General features: G+C 42.7%; 1 protein-coding gene across 3 annotated transcripts; it reads right to left on the reverse strand.

Annotated features, from left to right (window-relative positions):
- Positions 1 to 852: 852 nt before the first annotated feature.
- On the reverse strand, positions 853 to 22,409 carry SLC25A51 (solute carrier family 25 member 51). Of its 3 annotated transcripts, none has more exons than XM_039474694.2 (4): positions 22,328 to 22,409; positions 21,795 to 21,821; positions 17,338 to 17,462; positions 853 to 5,735 (listed from the first exon to the last, which is right to left on the reverse strand). In XM_039474694.2, the coding sequence occupies exon 4, from the start codon at positions 5,691 to 5,693 to the stop codon at positions 4,800 to 4,802; it is 894 nt and encodes a 297-aa protein (XP_039330628.1). In that variant the 5' UTR covers positions 5,694 to 5,735; positions 17,338 to 17,462; positions 21,795 to 21,821; positions 22,328 to 22,409; the 3' UTR covers positions 853 to 4,799. The 3 variants fall into 3 exon arrangements, with proteins under 3 accessions (XP_039330628.1, XP_074251167.1, XP_003940112.1); XM_074395066.1 differs by lacking the exon at positions 22,328 to 22,409 and adding an exon at positions 22,046 to 22,261; XM_003940063.3 differs by lacking the exon at positions 21,795 to 21,821 and having other exon boundaries at positions 22,328 to 22,407.
- Positions 22,410 to 23,465: the final 1,056 nt, after the last annotated feature.

The raw sequence follows: 23,465 nt of genomic DNA on the forward strand, positions 1-23,465 counted from the left end.
CACTTTCTCTTTATGATGGATTTCAATTGCAAACAGGACTTTTAGAAGCAACTGCTCCTTTACTTTGCTGTTCTTATCAGGCAACCTCAACATGGCTAAAACTTCACATTCTCTTAACCAATAAGCCACAACAGAAAGGAGCAGCTCTGAAGGCAAAAGTAGGTATTTTAAAAAACTGTAAAAAGCACAAACATCCAGACCATTTAACTTGGGAGTAAACATTACATGAGGCTACTCTATTACAACAGAAAGTACTGATAAGCTAAATCAAGGAAGTTTATATTCAGTAGGGAAGTTTATAACATATGAGGAAGACCTTTAAGAAATAAAATGCAGATGGGCACAGTGGCTCATGCCTGTAATCCCAGCCCTTTGAGAGGCCAAGGAGGGCAGATTGCTTGAGCCCAGGAGTTCAAGACTAGCCTGGGCAACATGGTGAAACACCATCTCTACAAACATTAGCTGAGCATGGTGGCACGTGCCTGTAGCCACAGCTACTCAGGAGGCTGAGGCAGAAGGATCACTTGAGCCCAGGAAGTCGAGGCTACAGTGAGCCATGGTCAGGCCACTGCACTCCAGCCCGAGCAACAGAGACCCTGCCAAAAAAAAAAAAAAAAAAAAAAGCTTTGCAGTTAAGCCACCTGGAAAATAAAACTTACATGAAATCCCTCTTGAACAAGTAAGATAGATAAACAAAGGAATGTTTTACTTGCAACATCCCCAGGTTAAGTTGCTAAAAGTCAAGGTAGTGTGCTAAATGTTTTCTGAATAAAAGGACTAACAGATTATTAATACCACAGAAAAGGAACATGCTAGTAATAAGGAACTACTCAACCATAAGAGGAGACCAAAAAGAGGGGCTTAAAAAACAAACTTTATTCCAAATTATCAAAAAAAAAAAAAAGGTTAATTCTGAAACATTTAACAGATTTCATTTACACTCACATGATCATAAAACTCAAACTATCAAACAAAAATAGCATTGTGCGCTTAACAACTTAATAATGAACCTTTCAGAGGAACATTTAGAGACTCCCACACCATTTGGGAGCCATCAGGCAACACATATTTAATATTAAACAAAGACAGCATTAAAAACTAAAAATTCCCCGATTTCAAGAGAATGCCTGTTCAAGTCTTTGATATGCATTTGCACATAAGAAATATTTTAATTTAAAAGAAACGAAGTTTGAGTGCTTACCCTTTCTTCGTCATCTCCTATCCACCCTTCATTTCATGATTGCATACCCCTCACTCGACTTCATCGACCCTAAACCAGTGTTACTTAAACCTGACTGGCTTCACTCAAAGCCCTCTAGATCCCCGTCAACCACCATTATTCCCTTATATGTTGTTTGCACAGCCTTATATTGAGTATTACATTGTAACTGAGCTTAGGAATTTCAGGTATCCGAAGGTAAGTATATACACACGATTCTGTTTTATTGCACAGTTCACAATATAGCCGGTGATTATACAGCCAATTTTGTTGAGTATCAATTATTTGGATTTTGTCCCCAACCACAAATGAAACAAGAAAGACACACATATTTGCCACCATATAAAGGTGTGTTTACTCTGTGGTGCAGTCCTGAGGGCTCATACCACTCTAAGTGTGTTGAATACAGAATTCAAAACATTTCTGGTGGCATGAAACATGAAGTATAGGACACAAGACCGTAAGTGTCCTGCGCTCATGAGCCATTTGTGCCACATATGTAACAGGCCACTTTTAAAGCTTTCAGATATTCAATTATGTTTGCCTTTTCACATTTTTTTTCTTTTTTTTTTTTTTGAGACTAAGTCTCGGTCTATAGCTCAGGCTGGAGTGGAGTGGCATGATCTCAGCTCACTGCAACCTCCACCTCCTGGGTTCAAGGAATTCTCCCACCTCAGCCTCCCGAGTAGCTGGGATCACAGGCATGTGCCACTGCGCCTGGCTAATTTTTTGTATTTTTAGTAGAGACAGGGTTTTGCCATGTTGGCCAGGTTGGTCTCCAACTCCTGACCTCAAGCGATCCGCCCACCTCAGCTTCCCAAAGTGCTGGGATTACAGGCATGAGCCACCGCACCGGCCTGCCTTTTCAAAATTGCTACCATGCTAGTTCACACTGAAGGTAAAAACAATAGTTAGAATCTCTTATTAACAACATATTTTGACTTCAAGTTCAGACAAAGCTGTCGGTTACAAGTTCTGTTGAATTTTTTGTCAAATTTAAGAAATCTACTGGACAACACAAAACCATCCCTGGTCATGTATTTGCAGTTTGGTCTTCAAAAGCTGTAAAGAGTGACAAAGAAATAAAAAAAAAATACCGAGTTAAAACCATTAAAAATATTTATTAGTAATTGTTTTAAACGCCACTTATTTGAGACAGCACTAAAAAAAGCATTTTCCTTAGAATTCTCACTTAGCTTGTATTTCACAAAAGTGCTTTAGAACTTAGATTTCTAGCACTTGTATGGAGTGTAAAGACAAAAGGAAGCCCAACAAAACCAAAGGCTCAACGGTGTCTATTCCCAGGGCCAAGCTAGAACCCCAGGCTTAACCACCTGCCCTGTGCGGAGTTGCTGGACACACCTGTGAGTGCGAAGAGTCACATACAGGAATGAGGGAGTCAGGCACCAAGGCATCTTTATTCATTCATTTCTCAAACTCGACTCCCTTCAAATCCTGACTCTAATAGGCCAAAGGACGCTACTCATATTTATTTGGTGCCAAATTATTGTTTTTTTAAATGCTTACATCTGCACCTTAAAGTAAACTGCAATATCCAGCACAACATTGTCAGACAGAGCTGCCGTATGGCTACTTAGCTTCATTACTGCCTGGCTAACACTTAATATGCTTCATTCTTTACAGCTGGAAGAAAGATGTTCACTGCTTTTAACCAGCCACACTGCATTTAGAGGTAAACAGCTTTTATGAACTATTTGCCCAGAAACTTTCAGTAAACTACCAAGTTGAGGCCCTGATTTTATTTTGGTCAGTATGTGCACATACTCACATGCAATCACCCAGAAAGAAGAAAAACTGGTTAACATGAAACCTACCATCATGTCAGATGCTGGAAATCAATCTTTAACTACATATTGACAGAAATGGTGTTAGAATTCATAATCCACTTTTTCAGTCTGTCTCTTATATTTTATTAGTCAGTTGGAGTGGCATATGAATCATTTTGCTTTATCTGGAAAATATTTTCACACTTTCCAATTCCTTTGACAAAGAAATTTTCATCTGTTAAGGGATAAGAATGCTATTTGGCTATTATCTACTTTTAAAATTCAAACTAACCCTTCAAATATGTTTATTTAGATCATATGCTCTCAAACTATCTTTTACTGACACAATGGTAAAACTGGGCTCCCAAAACCTCAAAACCCTAATGAAGTCTCTATTTCCAAGAATAAAATAAAAGACAGCCAACACTGTGTAATGAAAACGATCTTGAGCCTTTTCCCCACTCTGTAACATTTAGAAACCAGGGAGGAAAAGTGGGATTGCATTGACAGACATCCAAAACAAAATGTTATGGAAGTGTTTATTTTTTTATTTTTTATTTTTTTGAGATGGAGTTTCACTCTTGTTACCCAGGCTGGAGTGCAATGGCGCGATCTCGGCTCACCGCAACCTCCGCCTCCTGGGTTCAGGCAATTCTCCTGCCTCAGCCTCCTGAGTAGCTGGGATTACAGGCACGCACCACCATGCCCAGCTAATTTTTTGTATTTTTAGTAGAGACGGGGTTTCACCATGTTGACCAGGTTGGTCTCGATCTCTCGACCTTGTGATCCACCCACCTCGGCCTCCCAAAGTGCTGGGATTACAGGCTTGAGCCACCGCGTCTGGCCGGAAGTGTTTATTTTTTAAAGGAGAGTTTTAAGAGAACAGGATGCTTGAATATGACCAGCTCCTACTTAAGAGGGAAAATAACCACAGACCTTTGCTGAGACGGCACCAATAATTCAAAGAAACGAAGCTAAACAGAATTTTATCTCTACACAATTAATATGAAAACTTCTTAACAGGATGGAACACTTATAACAAAATTTAAGTCCCTTCATCTTTTGGCAATGAAATAAGTGAAATTAACATAAGGATATTTTGGAAAGGTTAAAGGTCACAGTCAAAATCAAACAGAAAACTTTTAAACCGGAAAGCAAAATGCAAACTTTCATAGCTCCTTGATCTACCCTATCTAAATAGAAATAGTATAATGACTATCCAATAGATGCTTAGTTTCAAAATGAATACAAGCAGTTTACCATGAAAAGCCTATACTTAATAAGCTGCTTTTCTGCTCTGTTCTGCTCCTTTGTCATATGCTTGAGCTTACTGAAGACTACCCTCTACAGCTGCTCCTGAGGGTCGAGAAGCAAGCAATGGAGTAAGAAAGTAAGCCTGAGAAGCCCCTGGCCCCTGAGGACCTTCTCTCTGGCCGGTTACAAACACTTATGTTTCAATGCAGAAGATTTCAAGACTGATCTGAAGAAAAGAATCCTATCTTGAGGATTAGATTTCCTGTCAAAGTCCATCAGATGGACAGCTATTTACCAGGCAATTAGCCTAAAGCTCTTAGGTAATGATAAAAAACAAAACAAACAAAACTCCCCATATTTTCCTATTGGAACCTTTCATTCTGTTTTGTTGATGCTTAAGGAAAACAGTTTTGCCCATAACTCAATGTGGCCTGGAGTTACGACACCAACTTGTATTTGGCCAAGTAAGAAAGAGGCCAAACTACATTCTTCTTAGAAGGTCTGTTCAGTTGAAAAATGGCACTTAACTGGTGGTGTTTTCATATAACCTTTAACAAAAACTCATAAGTTGCATTGATTATGCCCCAGGAGATAAGGGACCGATGATAATTCAGATGGGCACCTCTGAAAAGATTTATCAGTTTTCTGTCTCTTTCCAGCCAGATTTTTTGGAAAACCTTGGGGAAAGACTGAAATTCCCCACCAATCTGAGACTGTATGCGAGTTTTTACAACATTAATTGGAAAAAACAAGAATCCCAACATGGCACCCAACAGACCTCCACAGATAAAATCATTGACCAAATGAGCACTGTGAGTCGTTGCAGTAGGCAGATGCTCCTTAATGGGACCTCGGAGGCCGAAAAAAAAGACATTGCTGAGTCCATTCCGGAAAAGAATGGGCACCAAGCCTCGATAATACTCTCCAATTCCATGACATTTCAGTGCCTTGAAAGCCTGGTAAGTGTTGGTAAATTTGTCATGATGCTTGTGGTCTTGAAGCAATGTCTGAACTCTTTCCAGTGGAGTGAAAATTGCTTCTGTTGTCCCTGCAAGCACTGCCGCCACGCTGCGAGTTGCAAACTCTGGAGCACTGACATGCTTGTGGAGAAGGCAGGATAAATCCTCATACAGACCAAACATAAGTGCAAGTGTAGTTGTCTTCTGCATCAATGGGGGAAGAATTCCACGATACAGGTTTCGAAACCCATCCCTTCTCAACTGAAGTATTGCATCCCGGGTTTTGATGCCATATAGCTGCTGTCGAAAGAGGACCTTCTGAATGGGAAATGTGATTGCGACGTTGTTGAAGGCTGCACAGCAGCCACACAAGTAATGCTTCATTTCACCAACATTTGTAATATGAGGTGACATATCTTGTTTTGAAGATGTTAGTATTGGTGGTCTCTTTTCATGAGCTTCTGAATCCATCATGTTGCTTAAGAGCTTTCTTTTTCATGAAGGACTTTTTTTAACCTACAAATAATAAATGACAACGGGTAAACCCGTTTTTATAGAGAGCTAAATACATGGAATTTCTCCCTAATCCATCCTCTAATATCTGGACACCACATTTTCCTTTTCAGGCTAGATCAGTGATTCTTAAAGCACTTTCAAAAGACCCCTGGAAGTTCCTGAGATCCTTTTGGGAGTCTAGGAGGTTTTCCTTTTTCAAACTATGTATCTATGTGAGGCTTGATTTTTTGCATATACTTTAATCAAAACGATGTATCACAACAGACTGCAGTAAACAGGAAACTTCATGTGTCTTTTAAGTCAGATATGAAGAGGCTTAGAAAATTTTAAGATATTTCCTTTTTTTTTTTTGAGACGGAGTTTCGCTCTTGTTACCCAGGCTGGAGTGCAATGGCGCGATCTCGGCTCACCGCAACCTCCGCCTCCTGGGTTCAGGCAATTCTCCTGCCTCAGCCGCCTGAGTAGCTGGGATTACAGGCACGTGCCACCATGCCCAGCTAATTTTTTTGTATTTTTAGTAGAGACGGGGTTTCACCACGTTGACCAGGATGGTCTCGATCTCTCGACCTCGTGATCCACCCGCCTCGGCCTCCCAAAGTGCTGGGATTACAGGCTTGAGCCACCGCGCCCGGCAAGATATTTTCTAATGACTGTAAAATCATTAGAAAAAAATGGGGGACATGAATAGTTATTTTTCATGGAAATGTGTTAACATGTGTTTATCATCACCTTAAAATTATTATTTTAAATTCCTAAAGACCTGGAATATGAGTCCATATAAACACAGGCTGTTTGGGGACCACAGTAATTTTTTTAAGAGTGTAAAGGAGTTCTAACACCAAAAAATTTTGAGAGGCACTAGACTAGTTTGTAAGTACTGACTACACTACATGACGGTATATTATCCTGCTGAAATAGACGCACATTCTATAGCAAGACATGCATTCATTCTATTCATATTTACACTTCTTTGGTACCTGCTATGAACTAGGTCCTCTGCTAAGTTGCTAGAGATTCAAAGATAAGGAACTTACAAACTAATAGAATTTGCCAAGGTGAACAATTACACCAATGTGACAGCTTCTCTGATAACTATCCATGTGGGAACACAGGTAAGGGACACTCAACATGCATCGTGGAAGGTGGAGATGTGGGACGAGCAGGGCAAGGAAGGCCTGAAGGTATGTACCATGCTCAAAACAACTCCATAAAGTATTATTTTTCCAGTTTTACAAATGAATAAAACCAGTATTTTCTTTTGTTCAAGGCACAGCTAGTAACTGGTCGGCTGAGCATTTTGAAAAGAAGTCTGACCAATTCCAGGGTTCATATCCCTGCTACCATATCACAGATGGCAATGACTATGTGAGGCTGCCCTGTGATAAGAGGTAGCTATACCAGATAGTGCTGAAAATGATTTGAAGCCTGCACACATAGGCTGAGCTGAGTGGAACTAGCCAAAGTTCTGCCCCTATAATACACTTGCTTCTGTAAAATGCAAGATCTTTCCTTGCCAGTCATCTAAACCTGATTCCCGTTCTGCCTCCCTGAGAGAGTCCAGAACCAAATAGTTGGGTCATTCAGAACAATTCCTACCTTCCAGTGCTGGTCTTGGAAATCACCTTTATTTGTATTATATCTTAGATATAATAGAAATATATATAGATACATATGTGTGTATATATATGTATGTGTATACGTATGTATATACGTGTGTGCGTGCGTATCAGGCTAAATATTTTAAAATTGGATTTTAATTCCTTAACAGTAAGAGATGGCCAGGCATGGTGGCTCATACCTGTAATCCCAGCACTTTGGGAGGCTAAGGTGAGAGGATCTTTTGAATCCAGGAGTTTGAGACAAGTGTGGGCAACATAAAAGAGATCCCATGCCTACAAAAAATTTAAAAATTACCTGGGCATAGTAGCACATGCCTGTAGCCCCAACTACGTGGGATGCTGAGGTGGTAGGATCAGTTAAGCTAGGGAGGTCAAGGCTGCAGTGAACCATGATTGCACCACTGCAGTCCAGCCTGGGCAACAGAGCAAGACTCTTGTTTCTAAAAATAATAACAATAATTTAAAAATTAAAAATAGTAGTCAGGTGCAGTGGCTCACGCCTGTAATCTCAGCACTTTGGAAGACCAAGGCGGGAGGATCGCATGACCCCAGGAATTTGTGAAAAGCCTGGACAACACAGTGAGACCCTGTCTCTACAAAAATAAAAATAAATTAGCTAGGCATGGTGGCATGCACCTGCAGTCCCCAGGAATTTGTGAACAGCCTGGACAACACAGTGAGACCCTGTCTCTACAAAAATAAAAATAAATTAGCTAGGCATGGTGGCATGTACCTGCAGTCCCAGCTACTGGGAAGGTGGAGGCAGAAGGACCTCTTGAGCCCAGGAAGTTGAGGTTGCAGTGAGCTGTGTTCATGTCACTGTGTTCCAGCCTGGGTGACAGTAATACCCTTTTTTTTGTAAAACAAAACATACAATCCAACAATCCTAATTCTGGGGATATAACCAAAATAACTGAAACAAAGTCTCAAAGACTTTGCACACCCATGTTCACACAAGTACTATTCACAACAGCTAAGAGGTAGAAGCAATCCAAACCATATTTAAGGGTTTCTATGAGAAATAATAAAAACAACGAAAAAATGTCTAGGTATTTGACTTAGAACAAAAAATTGCCAAGTTCCTTATGTTTTTTTTCTTCCTCATACTACACACATGCTGTAGTGAACTGCTAAACATTTAGGACAAAAGATGTTAAAGAGAACCGTGACTACTCTCAAAGTAAAAAAGCATAGAGCTGAGGCACAGAAAGAATCAGAAACACTGGTTCCTAAGGAGCATATATGTGCCGGAGCCACCGATATGTAATGAATATGAACACAAACACACAACCATAATTTTCCTTCTAAGATTATAGATTAAGAAAATAATTCACACAACATGTACACAAAGATTCAGCCATAATATAGTCACAGCAAGGCTTTTAACAGCAAATACTGAATAAAAATTGCTCAACAGTAAAGGATACAATGTCCAAGTGAAGAGGTATCCACAGGATGAGCCATATACTTAATAAACATAAGCATTTAAGGTTCAGTATAGTATGAATTTTAAATTTTTAGTGGTAAATGGAAAGTGAAAATTAAATAGTATATGTATGTCAGGTACCTATGTCAGGGGAGGTAAGACATGCAAATAATTAGACTATAAGAAGATGATAAGTCAAGGAAGGTATCAAGGTTCCATATAGCAGAAGGTCATTAATCAGCTGTCTGGAGGGAATGAAGGGCAGAACAGGACCCCTGGGCTCCGCTCTGAAGGCTGAGTTTAAGTGTCACTATGCACATAACTGTGAAACACATTTTAGCCAATGGAGCGGCACAGGCTAAGGCACAGGTCTTGGGCCAAAGGAGCAGTGTCACCACATTCTTGGAGGTTACTTGTGTATGCCCTGCATGTTCAAATGATTCTGCTGCCTCAGCCTCCTGAGCAGCTGGGATTACAGGTGCACACCACCATGCCTGGCTAGTTTTTTCTATTTTTAGTAGACATAGTTTCACCATGTTGGCCAGGCCGGTCTTGAACTCCTGACCTCAGCTGATCCGCCTCCCAAAGTGCTGGGATTATAGGCATGAGCCACCACGCCTGGTCTAATTTTGTATTTTTTGTAGAAACAGGTTTCACCACATTGCTCAGGCTGGTCTCGAGCTTCTGGGCTGAAGTGATCCACTCACCTCAGCCTCTCAAGGTGCTGGGATTACAGGTAAAAGCCACTGTGCCTGGCCAACATTCTTTTCTTTCTCTTGTAAAGCAGATGAAATAAACTATTTTACTTAAGTATGTTACACCAAGATCTGCGTGTCCTTTTTGAAGAATATAGACTATTATTAAGAAAATGTAAACATCTGTACAATCTATGGCCCGATGACTCTTTGAAGTTTGAGCTGCTTTGCCGTCATGTTTCTATTAGAAAAGATGAACTCTTCTTAACTGAGAGCAAGTTAGGACTAATGTCACTGCAGGCCCAAAGTCTATCCTAAGGAAGGTAATATGAGGGTAACACGAGGAGTCAGGAAACTTCTCCTCACTCAAAGTCACCTGGTCGTATCCAGAGAGCTGGGCAGTGTCAGAGGTAAAACCTTTCACTGTCCCCTCCCTGATCAGGAGAGCCATACTACCTCTAAGGTCCAATATATTTTGTTCAGTTGAAGAAACCTGCTCTGAAAATTTGTTTTGCTGCAATTTAAACAGAGGAATTACTTCGAATTTTGGTGGGTACTAATGCAGTTAGATTATGAAGTCACCTGTATGCTCCATTGAGAGATCCCAGATTCCTTGGAGTTGGGCTGTTTGTAGATCCAGTAACAACAAAAAAAATCACTTAAATAAAAATTCAAAAAATAAATGTGTATTACCTAAGTGAATAGAGAAAAAAAGCTGGAAATCAACTAAATACACAGAGAGTCTCTCCTCCAGGCTCACCAGCCTACTCGGGTCTCACCTCACCTGAACTAATGCAAGGGGCCCTGCAGCAAGCAACCTGACTCTGTCCACACTCACCCCACCCCCTTCTCCCTGCCTTCTTCCAACCTACTCATTTAAAACACACACACACACACACACACACACACAAACTAAGTGAAAAGAGTAGGGTGTATAACAGTGCATTTTGAAATCTAGTATCAGCAAAGAGATATTAGAGGTTGCACAGTACTCTATGAAATGACTGCACTATATACAATTTATTCTGTCTCCTATTTATGACTGCTTTTTTTTCTTTTTTATGGTTTTGTTTTGTATTATTAAAGTTTGGAAAAACCTGTAGACAATTCAGCTTGCCAAGTGTGTGAGTGTGTATGTAAAAGATACAGGTTTTTAACCCCAGGATCTTCCAGAACTGTCTAGAGGAAAGGTCTGAATAAACCTGTGCCCCTGTCCCCACTTTTTTTTTTTCTTTTAACATTTTTTGGTTTTTTTTTTGAGGCAGGGTCTTGCTTAGTCATCCAGGCTGGAGTGCAGTGGCGCGATCTCAGCTCACTGCAACCTGCTCCTCACAGGTTCAAGCAATTATCCTGCCTCAGCCTTCTTAGTAGCTGAAATTACAGGCGCCTGCCACCATGCCTGGCTAGTTATTTTATTTTTAGCAGAGATGGGATTTCACCATATTGGCTGGGCTGGTCTTGAACTCCTGGCCTCCCAAAGTGCTGGGATTATAGGCACGAACTACCAGTCCAGCCTTTAAAAAATTTAAGTTCAAAGGTACATGGGCAGGTCTGTTAGGTAGATAAATTTCTGTCATGGGGTTTGTTGTACAGATTATTTCATCACCTAAGTATTAAGTTTGGCACCTATTAATTATTCTTCCTGATCCTCTCCCTCCTCCCACCCTTGACCCTCCTATAGGCCCCAGTGTGTGCTGTTCCCCTCTATGGGTCCATGAGGTCACATCATTTAGCTCCCATTCATAATTGAGAACATGTAGTATTTGGTTTTCTGTTCCTGAGTTAGTCTGCTAATATTTGGTTTTCTGTTCCTGAGTTAGTCTGCTAAGAATAATGACTTCCAGCTCCATCCACATTCCTGCAAAAGACATAATCTTGCCAGGCGCAGTGGCTCAAGCCTGTAATCCCAGCACTTTGGGAGGCCGAGGCGGGTGGATCACGAGGTCGAGAGATCGAGACCATCCTGGTCAACATGGTGAAACCCCGTCTCTACTAAAAATACAAAAAATTAGCTGGGCATGATGGCACGTGCCTGTAATCCCAGCTACTCAGGAGGCTGAGGCAGGAGAATTGCTTGAACCCAGGAGGCGGAGGTTGCGGTGAGCCGAGATCGCGCCATTGCACTCCAGCCTGGGTAAAGAGAGCGAAACTCCGTCTCCAAAAAAAAAAAAAAAAAAAGACATAATCTTATTCTTTTTATGACTGCATAGTATTCCACGTACTATATGTACCACATTTTCTTGATCCCGTGTACTACTGATGGTCATTTAGGTTGATTCCATGTCTTTGCTATTGTAAACAGTGCTGCAGTGAACACGGATGTGCATGTGTCTTTACAGTAGAACTATGCCTCTATATTATTTTTTTCTATTTTGCCTTTACATAACACAGCAATGGGCAACCTTGTACCTATGCCATGTGAATTGCTTTGCCATTCAAACCTTCTTTTTTTTTAGTCAGAGTCTCACTCTGTTGCCAGGCACCAGGCTGGAGTGCAGTGGCGCAAACTCAGCTCACTGCAACCTCCGCCTCCCAGGTTCAAGCAATTCTCCTGCCTCAGACTCCTGGGTAGCTGGGACTACAGGTGCATGCCACCACACCCAGCTAATTTTTCTATTTTTTAGTAGAGATGGGGTTTCACCATGTTGCCCAGAATGGTCTCAATCTCTTGACCAGATGATCCTCCAGCTGTGGCCCCCAAAACTTTTTTTTTTTTGAGACAGGGTCTAATTCTGTTGCCTAGGCTAGAATGCAGTGGCACAATCATGGTTTACTGTAACCTCAAACTCCTAGGTTCAAATGATCCTCCTGCCTCAACCTCCTGGGTACTTGGAACTACAGGCATACAGTACCACCACATTTGGCTAATTTTTCTTTTTACTTTTTTTTTTTAATAGAGAAGGGATCTTGTTACATTAGCCAGGCTTGTCTCAAACGCCTAGCCTCAAGCAATCCTCATGCCTCAGCTTATGTTGCTCATTTTTCTGCTGGTGCTTTGGTTGTCTTATTGGTTTGTAAAATATGTTTTGAATATGAAGAAAATCAATCTAGTTATTAGTCAAATTATGGCAAATAATTTTTCCATGTCTTTAACATTTTATTCACTGAAGTTCTTGAATTTGATATTAAATATATTTCAACTTCTAGATTTCATGTTCTCCTTAGAAGGTCTTCACTACTCCAAATAATCCAGGCTTCCTTTCACAACTTTTTTTTTGAGAGAGTCTCACTCTATCACCTAGGATGGAGTACAGTGGCATGATCTTGGCTTGCTGCAACCTCTGCTTTTCCAGTTCAAGTGATTCTTCTGCCTCAGCCTCCAAAGTAGCTGTGCGACCATGCCCAGCTAATCTTTATATTCTAAGTAGAGACAAGGTTTTGCTACATTGGCCAGGCTGGTCTCAAACCTCTGGCCTCAAGTGACCTGCCTGTCTCAGCCTCCCAAAGTGCTGGGATTACAGGCCCTTCCATAATTTTTATGGTTTCATTTATCACCTACACTGTAATCTTTCAGGAATATCAGTATAAAAAGTGAGGCAAAGATAAGAGACTGCCAACATCACTGATTAATGAACTCTGTTTTCATCAGTTGCAGCATAATCTAAATACGCATGCACGTTTGTATTGATTTCTGCACTCCATTCTTTTCCACAAAAATCCTAGCATTTCTTCTCTAGTACTAGCCTATTTTAACCTATTGCAGCATCAAAATATGTTTCATCATCTAGTAGGGCCTTCCCCCTCTATAGAGAATTGTTACAATTCTCCTGGCCCTCTAATTTTTCTCAGGTAAAAGTCAGTGTATTCTTCCCTAAAATCCTGTTGATGTTTTACGGTGGAAGATGTATCCACAGGATGAGACATATAGTTATTAAAAATAGGCTGGGTGGCCAGGCACAGTGGCTCATGCCTATAATCCCAGCACTTTGGGAGGCCGAGGTGGGCAGATCACTTGAAGTCAGGAGTTTGAAACCAGCCTGGCCAACATGGCGAAACCCCATCTCTATAAAAATACAAAAATTAGTCTGGCATGGTGGTGCATGCCTGTAGTCCCAGCTAGTCAGGAGCCTGAGGCAAGAGAATCACTTGAACCCAGGAGGCGGAGGCTGCAGTGAGCTGAGACTATACCACTGCACTCCCGCCTGGGTGACAAGAGAGAAGCTCCATCTCAAATAAATAAATAAATAAATAAATAAATAAATATTTAAGGTTCAGAATAGTATTAATTTTGAACTTGTAGTGGTATTTAGATGAAAAGAGTAAAAATTAAACAGCGTATGTATGTCAGGTACCTATGTCAGGGGAGGTAAGACATGCAAATTATTAGACTATAGGGAGATAAATGCAATCAGGGAAGGTATCAAGGCCCCGTACAGCAGGAGGTCATTAACTAGCTGTCTGGAGGAAATGACAGACAGGACACGACAAGAGCTATCTTAATTCATCTTTTCGAAATTGAATCTTGACTTTGTAAGAACTTGGTATCTTCCAATTTACTTACAACATTTTTTCTTTTCTTTTTGTTTTTTGAGACAGAGTTTCGCTCTTGTTGGCCAGGCTGGCGTGCAATGGTGTGATATTGGCTCACTGCAACCTCTGCCTCCCAGGTTCAAGCAATTCTCCGATCTCAGTCTCCTGAGTAGCTGGGATTACAGGCGCATGCCACCACGCCTGGCTAATTTTTGTATTTTTAGTAGAAATGGGGTTTCATCGTATTGGTCAGGCTGGTCTCAAACTCCTGACCTAGAGCAAACCACTCGCCTTAGCCTCCCAAAGTGCTGGGATTACAAGTGTGAGCCACCGCACCCTGCCTTACTTAGAACTTTTTGCAAACCTTAAAGCATTAAAATTTTCTTCAAATAGATCTTGATTATTTCTTACACCTAAGTATTTTACATCTAAGTATTACATCTATACTTACAATATAGATGCACTTACAATATACTTAAAATTTTGTTTTAAATTTTTTAATATTTTTCTTTTTGAGATGGGGTTTTACTATGTTGCCCAGGCTGGTCTTGAACTTTTGGGCTCAAGCTATCCTCCCATTCAGCCTCCCAAAGTGCTGAGATCATAGGCATGAGCCACTTCACCCTGCCTGATTATTATTATTTATAGGCTGTTTACTTCCACCAATTTTCTAACTGGTTTTGTTTGCATAAGAAAAAAACTAACAATTCTTGGGTATTAAGGTTAGAACTAGCTAATTTACTGAATCCTTACTATGTCTCAGTTTTTTGGTGAATTTGTTTGTTTCTACAATATAAAAGACCATTTGCAAACAATTTTGCCTTCTCTTTTATAATATGTATAATTCTTCTTATTGAACTGACAAATACTTCCTGAACAAAATTAAATTACAATAAGATTATAATAAATTATAATTATAATCTTTATATAATTACATATATATAAAATTATAGTTCTTATATTTTTCTTGACACTTGTGGGAACTCTCCTAGAGATTACCATTAAGCTGGCTTTTTGCTTTAAACAGGAAGTTCTTGTCATCTGAGTTTTTATAATCCAAGTCCTAGCAGTTTTCAAGTTTACACAGGGAAACAAATCATCAAGACACAAAAATGATCACTTATCAGCTGAGCCATATAAGACTTACTCCCACTCAAGTATCCCTCCTCCGTTTATCATCTATCCTTGCCCAACCGTATGACTGTACTGTAAACATTAAGGAGGCCCATCACATAATTTTATCTCACAAATTATGCCAAAAACCCCAAGACTTCAATCTATATTCAAAGAATTAGTATAGCTGCAACTATAACTTAAGCTCCTGCCCCCAACTATTTTTTTTTTCTTTTTTTGAGACGGAGTTTCACTCTTGTTCCCCAGGCTGGAGTGCAATGGCACGATCTCGGCTCACCGCAACCTCTGCCTCCTGGGTTCAGGCAATTCTCCTGCCTCAGCCTCCTGAGTAGCTGGGATTACAGGCATGCGCCACCATGCCTAGCTAATTTTTTGTATTTTTAGTAGAGATGGGGTTTCACCATGTTGACCAGGATGGTCTCGATCTCTTGACCTTGTGATCCACCCGCCTCGGCCTCCCAAAGTGCTGGGATTACAGGCTTGAGCCACTGCACCTGGCCGTGCCCCCAACTATTAACTATGAAATTGTGCTCCCCATTAAAAATGGATTCCAGGCTGGGCGTGGTAGCTTATACCTATAATCCCAGCGCTTTTTGGGAGACCAAGGCAGGCAGATCACTTGAGGTCAGGAGTTCAAGACCAGCCTGGCCAACACGGCAAAACTTTATCTGTACTAAAAATACAAGAATTAGCCAGCTGTGATGGCGCGTGCCTGTAATCCCAGCTACTCAGGAGGCTGAGGCAGGAAAATCACCTGAACCCAGGAAGCAAGGTTGCAGTGAGCTGAGATTGCACCACTGCACTCCAACCTGGGTGACAGAGCAAGACTCCATCTCAAAAATAAACAAAATAAAAAATAAAAATGGATTCCATTTTTCTAGTCAACTGGTAAGGGTCTCGTAGAAAATTTTCAAACATGGGCCGGGCGCGGTGGCTCAAGCCTGTAATCCCAGCACTTTGGGAGGCCGAGGCGGGTGGATCACGAGGTCGAGAGATCGAGACCATCCTGGTCAACATTGTGAAACCCCGTCTCTACTAAAAATACAAAAAATTAGCTGGGCATGGTGGCGTGTGCCTGTAATCCCAGCTACTCAGGAGGCTGAGACGGGAGAATTGCCTGAACCCAGGAGGCGGAGGTTGCGGTGAGCCGAGATCACGCCATTGCACTCCAGCCTGGGTAACAAGAGTGAAACTCCGTCTCAAAAAAAAAAAAAAAAAAAAAAAAAAAAAGAAAATTTTCAAACATGGGACGGAAATATACACTTCTTCTTCTTGTACTGAAGTTCAATCACTTCCACACCTTCCCACCCCAATAACTCAAGAGTCTAACTTAAACTTTGGTCAAATGCTTTTAGGAAGCTTCTGAGATGATCATACAAACACTGGAGATAGAGTCAGTGTAATATTTAAGAGTACAGCCTCTGGAACCTACTAATTACCTGGGTTTAAATCCTAGCTCCACCACACATGTACTGTGTGACCTTTGACTTGTCAATCTATAGTTTATTTTCTTTATAAAACACGACTGTTAACTACCTCATAGACTAGCTCAATCAACTGAGCTAATACCATAGAAAGCATGTGGGAGAGCAGTCTAGTGTACAGCATGTACTCAACAAGGACAAGCTATTATTATTATTATTACTCTTTTCTGAAGTATCTGTTTGGTGTATTACGTTAGCATATTTCTTGATGATTACTCACCTTTGCAATATGAGGATAAATGCTACTTAGCTGTGGTGAAATATTCTTTTAGTATACTGCTAATTTCCATTTGCTTATATTTTAAAATGTCTTATTACTGTTCATACAGATCATGTCATTTTTTTTTTTTTTGGCAAGACAGGGTCTCACTCTGTCACCTAGGCTGGAGTGTAGTGGTACAATCATGGCTCACTGCAGCCTCAACCTCCCAGACTCAAGAAATCCTCCCAGCTGGGACCACACATGTGCGCCACATGCCTGGCTAGTTTTTCACTTTTTTGCAGAGACAGGGTTTCTTTGTGTTGGCCAGGCTGGTCTGGAACTCCTTGGCTCAAGCAATCCCCCCACCTCAGCCTCCCAAAGTGTTGGGATTATGGGCATAAGCCATGACACTCAGGTAAGTTTTTAGTTTTAATTCTATCTTCACATCAAGTGTCAGTGTTAATGTTCCACTGGCTTTGTAAAAAGAATATGTGATTTCCCCATCATTATACTGTATAACAATTTAAATCTTATAAAATTATCTGTTCCTTGAAGTTTAAAAAAGAATTTACCTGTAATACCATCTGAGCCTGGAGTTTGGCAGGATGATAGCTTTTTGATAATGTTCCCAATTTCTTCCATTGTTTTTGTTCTGTTATGTTCTCTCTTCTGGAGTCAATTTTGATAAATGGACTTCCTTAAAAAAAAAAAAAAAAAAAAAGAATTCTGGTTTAATTTATATGGTTTGTTTTTTTTTTTTGTAGAGACAGGATCTCACTATGTTGTCCAGGGTGGTCTCAAACTCCTGGGCTCAAGTGTTGGGATTACAGGCATGAGCTACTGCGTGTAGCCTATTTTAATTTTAAGAGACAGGGTCGGCCGGGCGTGGTGGCTCAAGCCTGTAATCCCAGCACTTTGGGAGGCCAAGGCGGGTGGATCACAAGGTCAAGTGATCGAGACCATCTTGGTCAACATGGTGAAACCCCGTCTCTACTAAAAAATACAAAAAATTAGCTGGGCATGGTGGCGCATGCCTGTAATCCCAGCTACTCAGGAGGCTGAGGCAGAAGAATTGCCTGAACCCAGGTTGCGGTGAGCCGAGATCGCACAATTGCACTCCAGCCTGGGTAACAAGAGCAAAACTCTGTCTCAAAAAAAAAAAAAAAAAAAAAGAGACAGGGTCTTGGATGGGCGCGGTGGCACACCCCTGCAATCTGCACTCTGTGAGGCTGAGGTGGGCAGATCATGAGGTGAGGAGGTTGAGATCATGCTGGCTAACACGGTGAAACCCCATCTCCACTGAAAATACAAAACATTAGTCAGGCATGCCAGCACGTGCCTGTAGTCTCAGATACTTGGGAGACTGGGGCAGAAGAATTGCTTGAACCCAAGAGGCGGAGCTTGTAGTGAGCCTACTCCAGCCTGGGTGACAGAGTGAGACTCTCTATCAACATCAACAACAAAAAAGACAGGGTCTTGCTCTGTTACCCAGACTGGAGTACGGTGGTATGATCATGGCTCACTGCAGCCTGGGCCCCCTGGGGCCTCAGTCTCCTGAGTAGTTAGGACCACAGGCACATGCCACCATGGTTGGCTAACTTTCTTTTTGAGACTGTGTTTCACTCTTGTTACCCAGGTTGGAGTGCAATGGCGCGATCTCGGCTCACCGCAACCTCCGCCTCCTGGGTTCAGGCAATTCTCCTGCCTCAGCCACTGGAGTAGCTGGGATTACAGGCACGGGCCACCATGCCCAAATGATTTTTTTTATTTTTAGTAGAGATGAGGTTTCACCATGTTGACCAGGATGGTCTCGATCTCTTGACCTCGTGATCCACCCGCCTTGGCCTCCCAAAGTGCTGGGATTACAGGCTTTAGCGACCGCGCCCAGCCCATGGTTGGCTAACTTTTAAAAAGCATTTTTTTCGTGCAGAGAGGGCTTCACTATATTACCTCGGCTGGTCTTGAACTTCTGGGCTCAAGAGATCTGCCTGCCTTGGCTTCCCAAAGTGCTGGGATTACAAGCTACTGCCCCCATCCAACACTTGCTGTTTTAAAAAATTATTTCTGGCCGGACGCGGTGGCTCAAGCCTGTAATCCCAGCACTTTGGGAGGCCGAGGCGGGTGGATCACAAGGTCAAGAGATCGAGACCATCCTGGTCAACATGGTGAAACCCCGTCTCTACTAAAAATACAAACAATTAGCTGGGCATGTTTGTGCGTGCCTGTAATCCCAGCTACTCAGGAGGCTGAGGCAGGAGAATTGCCTGAGCCTAGGAGGCAGAGGTTGCGGTGAGACGAGATCACGCCATTGCACTCCAGCCTGGGTAACAAGAGCGAAACTCTGTCTCAAAAAAAAAAAAAAAAAATTATTTCTAACCTGTGTACTTACGTTCACTTTTTTTTGAGCAGGGTTATCAGTTTATCTGATTTATAACCTTTCCTCTTCTAGCAAAGAAGCAGCTTGTGAATTAACAATTTTACTATTTTTTTTTTTTTTTTTTGAGACGGGATCTTGTTCTGTCACCCAGGTTGGAATGCAGTGGTGTGATCTCTGTCACCCAGGCTGGAGTACAGTGGCGCGATCTCAGCTCACTGCAACCTCCACCTCCCAGGTTCAAGCAATTCTACTGCCTCAGCCTCCCAAGTAGCTGGGATTACAGGCATGTGCCACCACACCCAGCTAATTTTGTATTTTTCGTAGAGATGGGGTTTCTCTGTGTTGGTCAGGCTGGTCTTGAACTCCTGACCTCAGGTGAACCACTCACCTCAGCCTCCCAAAAAGCTGGGATTACAGGTGTGAGCCACCGTGCCCAGCCATTTTCTTGTAATTCTTAAGTGAGACAATTATTTTTATTCCTTCTTTCTTTCTTTTTTTAAGAGACAGGGTTTCACCATGTTGGCCAGATTGGTCTTGAACTCCTGACCTCAGGTGATCCACCAGCCTTGGCCTCCCAAGGTGCTAGAATTACAGGTGTGAGCCACCACACCCAGACTAATTCTTTGTTTCTTAACCTGACTGTTTAAGGCTATGTACTTTCCTTTGAGCAAAACCCTTACTACTACTTTTTAAGAGAGTTAGCATTTCATCTCAACTCTTCTTGCTTCTAAGTGTCCCAAAATCGTCATTAAGTCAGTTTTGTGTTGCTATTCACAATAAAAATAGAATTAAAAGGAAAAAAAACGGTTCCAGAATATCATCCATTCCCTCTCTTCTCTCCCTTTCTTAATGTACTGAGGTTTGGAGCTTAATATGATTAACTTTAAAATATATTCTAGACACTGAAGTTTGTCAGGCTATTAAGTTTGATGATTATTGGTCTACTATATCCTTACTTTTTACTATTTCAGCTGATAGGTATGAGTTAAAAACTCTTGGTAGTACGCTTACAAACTAAGATTAATCAATAGTTTAAGTAGTAAAACTTAGCACAAAAATGCTTGATACCTATGTACCTATGTAATGCTTTGTACTTCAGTTTCAGAATTGAACAATGTTAAATGAACAAGAATATCCAGATTAATGTACATATTACATGATATTGTGACAATTTATGAATGTCAAAACCATTTTTACATATTGAGCACACAAAATATCTTTAATTCGAAAGTCACCACCTACAAGTTGTTTACATATGCTCCTTGATGGTACAAGCCAAGTTATTTGTGAACTTGAACAACAATAAAAATTTTGTCCACGTTCACTTTTTTCCTGGAATAGGACTTGTATTACTTTCTGAAATTTTGCAAATAAAGGTGACTTTATGACTCTGTGTGAGAACGGGGACTATTACTACACAAGCAGAAAACTACAGCTAACAGAAGTTAACCATTTATTGGCCACCATCTCAAACTATTTTAAGAACATTACTATAAATTGAGATTCTCAGATTTAAAAACTAGGCCTAGATGGGGGAAAAAATGTTCTGAAACCCTCCCGGACTTCACAGATTTAAAGCTTTTTCTCTAATTTAATCCTAAAGACCAGGATGGTGTGAATAGGTTCTTAATTTAGCAACAGAAGGATAATGTGTACAGCATTCTTTGATAATGGAGTTTAGAATTTTGCATGTTTACCTATACTGTGATCATGGTTAAATTTCTTTGCTAAACTGATCTTTTTATTTTTATTCATTAATGTGGATAATTCTTTGCAATTTATTGCAAAATTTATTTACCATAACTTTAAACTTGTTTGCAATGTAAAACAATCTAACGCATCACAAGGAAGCAAAGTTAATGAACTTCACTTTCAAGCAACTATTAAGTGTCAAGCTTCTGTGACTGAGGAAACTGTGTAAAATCTAAAACCTTAATTTACAGCCTACATGGGTAAGCATGATCCAGATATGACCCCAGCACAAAGGTCTCTGCAAAAACTGGGGAGAGGGTGATTCCAATTCTCAAAGGATGTGAATTTCCACTAGTCAGCAGGTCTGAGTCAGCATTCAGAACAAGATCAGCCCGGGTCTACTCCTAGTTATGAAACTATCTTGCCACTATAAAGACAAAGCAATATCTGATTTTAAAATCCACTAATCTGTGTTTGCTTTCATCTACCGAACGAGAGATCAGGTAAGTCAACTCCTAATTTATTTTCCCTTGAGATGCGCTAAGGGTGATTCCAGTTGCAAAGCGGTATGCTGTGCTCTGAACCACTATGGGACCTCAAGAGTCCTAGCACCTTTTGATCCTACGGAATCCTTTCAAAGCACGGGCAGAGGAGGCTCAAAATGGCAAGGTCACTATACATTTCAAGGGCTTCTGTTTCACAGATTACAAGCAGTGAGAAACAGAGGATGGGAATTAAGATCAGCTAGGTAGACCTGTGAGGTGCAAAGCAAAGATTATGCAGAAAGTTGAGGTGCTCACATACTCCATCTAGCTAAACTTAACACCAAATAATGCATGGAGACTAACACCACCACCACCACCACCGTCCCCGAAAATCCTTATACAAGTGAGCTTCCTACAACGCGATGCAACATGGTGTCGCAGAACAAGCAATGTCAGGCTACGCAGCTGAACTTACCGTTCTCCAGGCGTCCACTTCCCCAACCTGTGAAAAGCGGGGAGGGGGTTGAACAAGATCACTAAGTCGTTTTCCGTCTCTGACACTCCACAGTCAGGGGTCCAGAGGTGAGGAGACCCCAATCTCCCGGGAGGCAGGGACCCTCGTGCGGTGCCAGCCCCGCTCTCCCCCAGGCGCAGGCAGAGCCCAGCTCCTCCCCGCCCCTGCGGTTACGGCGTACCAGGGAGGTGCCTCCCCAGCCCAAGACGAACCCGTGTGAAGGCACAGCCTCCTTCGGGAGAAAGGTCGCCCAGAAGCCGGACACTCTCGCGCGGTAGGCGGGAGAGCCGGGAGCCGAGGAGGCTCAGAAGTGATTCCGCGCGCGCCGCCTGGGCGGGCCCCACAGCGGCCAGGCCAGGGCAGCCGGCGCGCAGAAAACGGGGGTGGGCCCGTAGGGCGGCCGGCTGCTACGACGGGCCCTTGGGCGCGTTTCCCCTCCCTGCAACCACGTAAGAGGGAGGCCCGGTGCTTCCCCACGCCCGCCCCTCACTCACCCATCGCCGCCGGCGTCCCGGAGGACGGCGAGCGAGCCGGGGCCCGCGCAGGCGCAGACCGTGACCGACCCCGGGGCGGGGGCGCAGCGCGACGCGCTCGGCGCCGTTCGGATCACGTGAGGGAGACACTGCCCCTCTACTTCTCCCTCGGCCCGCGACTCGCGGCCCGCCAGATGTCGCCAGCCTACTTCTCCCGGCCGCCAGCCGCCTCGGCGGAGCAGGTAGAGGGCCACCCCATCACACCTGTCAGGCTGCGAGGCTCCGCTAGCCGGGTTGCTTCACTCTTGATGCCGTACGGTGGCCTCAGCGTGCCAGAAACAGCCAACGCTTTCCGTAGCGCGCTGCCTGCAGGGGGCGTCTGGGTATTGGCGGGTTTAGGGGCATTGTCGGTTTTCCGGGCACGAGCGCCTTTGCGGAAAACTCGAAAGTGCTGGCCTGGCCCCCTCTGTGGAGCATTGTTGGGTGTCTCCAAACCCTTAGAGCAATCTTTCATCAGTGACCCATGCCGCAGTTTACAGAAGGACGCTTTGTGCGTGCTTTGGGACATACGGATCACTTTTAAACTTTTTCCTTTGAAGCTCAGACAACCTGCGGGGGTCTTGGGAGAAGCGCTGCCGGGGAGTTAGAAGGCTTGGGTCAAAGTCATAGTCCTCATACTTCTTGAAAGTGACCTTGGACGAGTAGCTGGACCCTCAGCCCCAATTCCAGTTGGAAATGGCCTTTGCCTCAAAATTATATTTGCCCTGTATTGTGTGAATGCCCCGTCTCAAAAGTAACCCGTGCCTTGTATGTGTGTCTGAACTGTTGTAGGGGTCTTTGGAAATGATGGTTCCGACTCCGCGTTGGAAACTGGAAGGCGCACAATAGATGGGAGGCGTTAAAGGGAACGGAAAGGGCGGCCTGAGGCAGAGGCGTTTCAGGAGGCTTGTGGACCTGTGAAGTGTGTGCCCTGTGCTTTGAACGAGCCCAAACAGTAACCCCGCCCGAGTGAAGCGTTCTTGGGGGGATCGGCTCCGGGTGGGCGACGTTCCCCGCGGGTGTCCTTCCCCCGAGAGCACTTTGTAGACTCTGACTCCAAAAGTGGGTCTGGTCTTTGCCGAGCCCCGCTTTGGCTGCCGCGCTTAGCTGCCTCTCGGGA

This window comes from Saimiri boliviensis, chromosome 2 (assembly GCF_048565385.1).
Source record: "Saimiri boliviensis isolate mSaiBol1 chromosome 2, mSaiBol1.pri, whole genome shotgun sequence".
Classification (NCBI taxonomy): domain Eukaryota; kingdom Metazoa; phylum Chordata; class Mammalia; order Primates; family Cebidae; genus Saimiri; species Saimiri boliviensis.

Coding starts and splice junctions, on each gene's coding strand:
- SLC25A51 (XM_039474694.2), bottom strand. CDS start 5,693: ATGATGGATTCAGAAGCTCATGAAAAGAGACCACCAATACTAACATCT.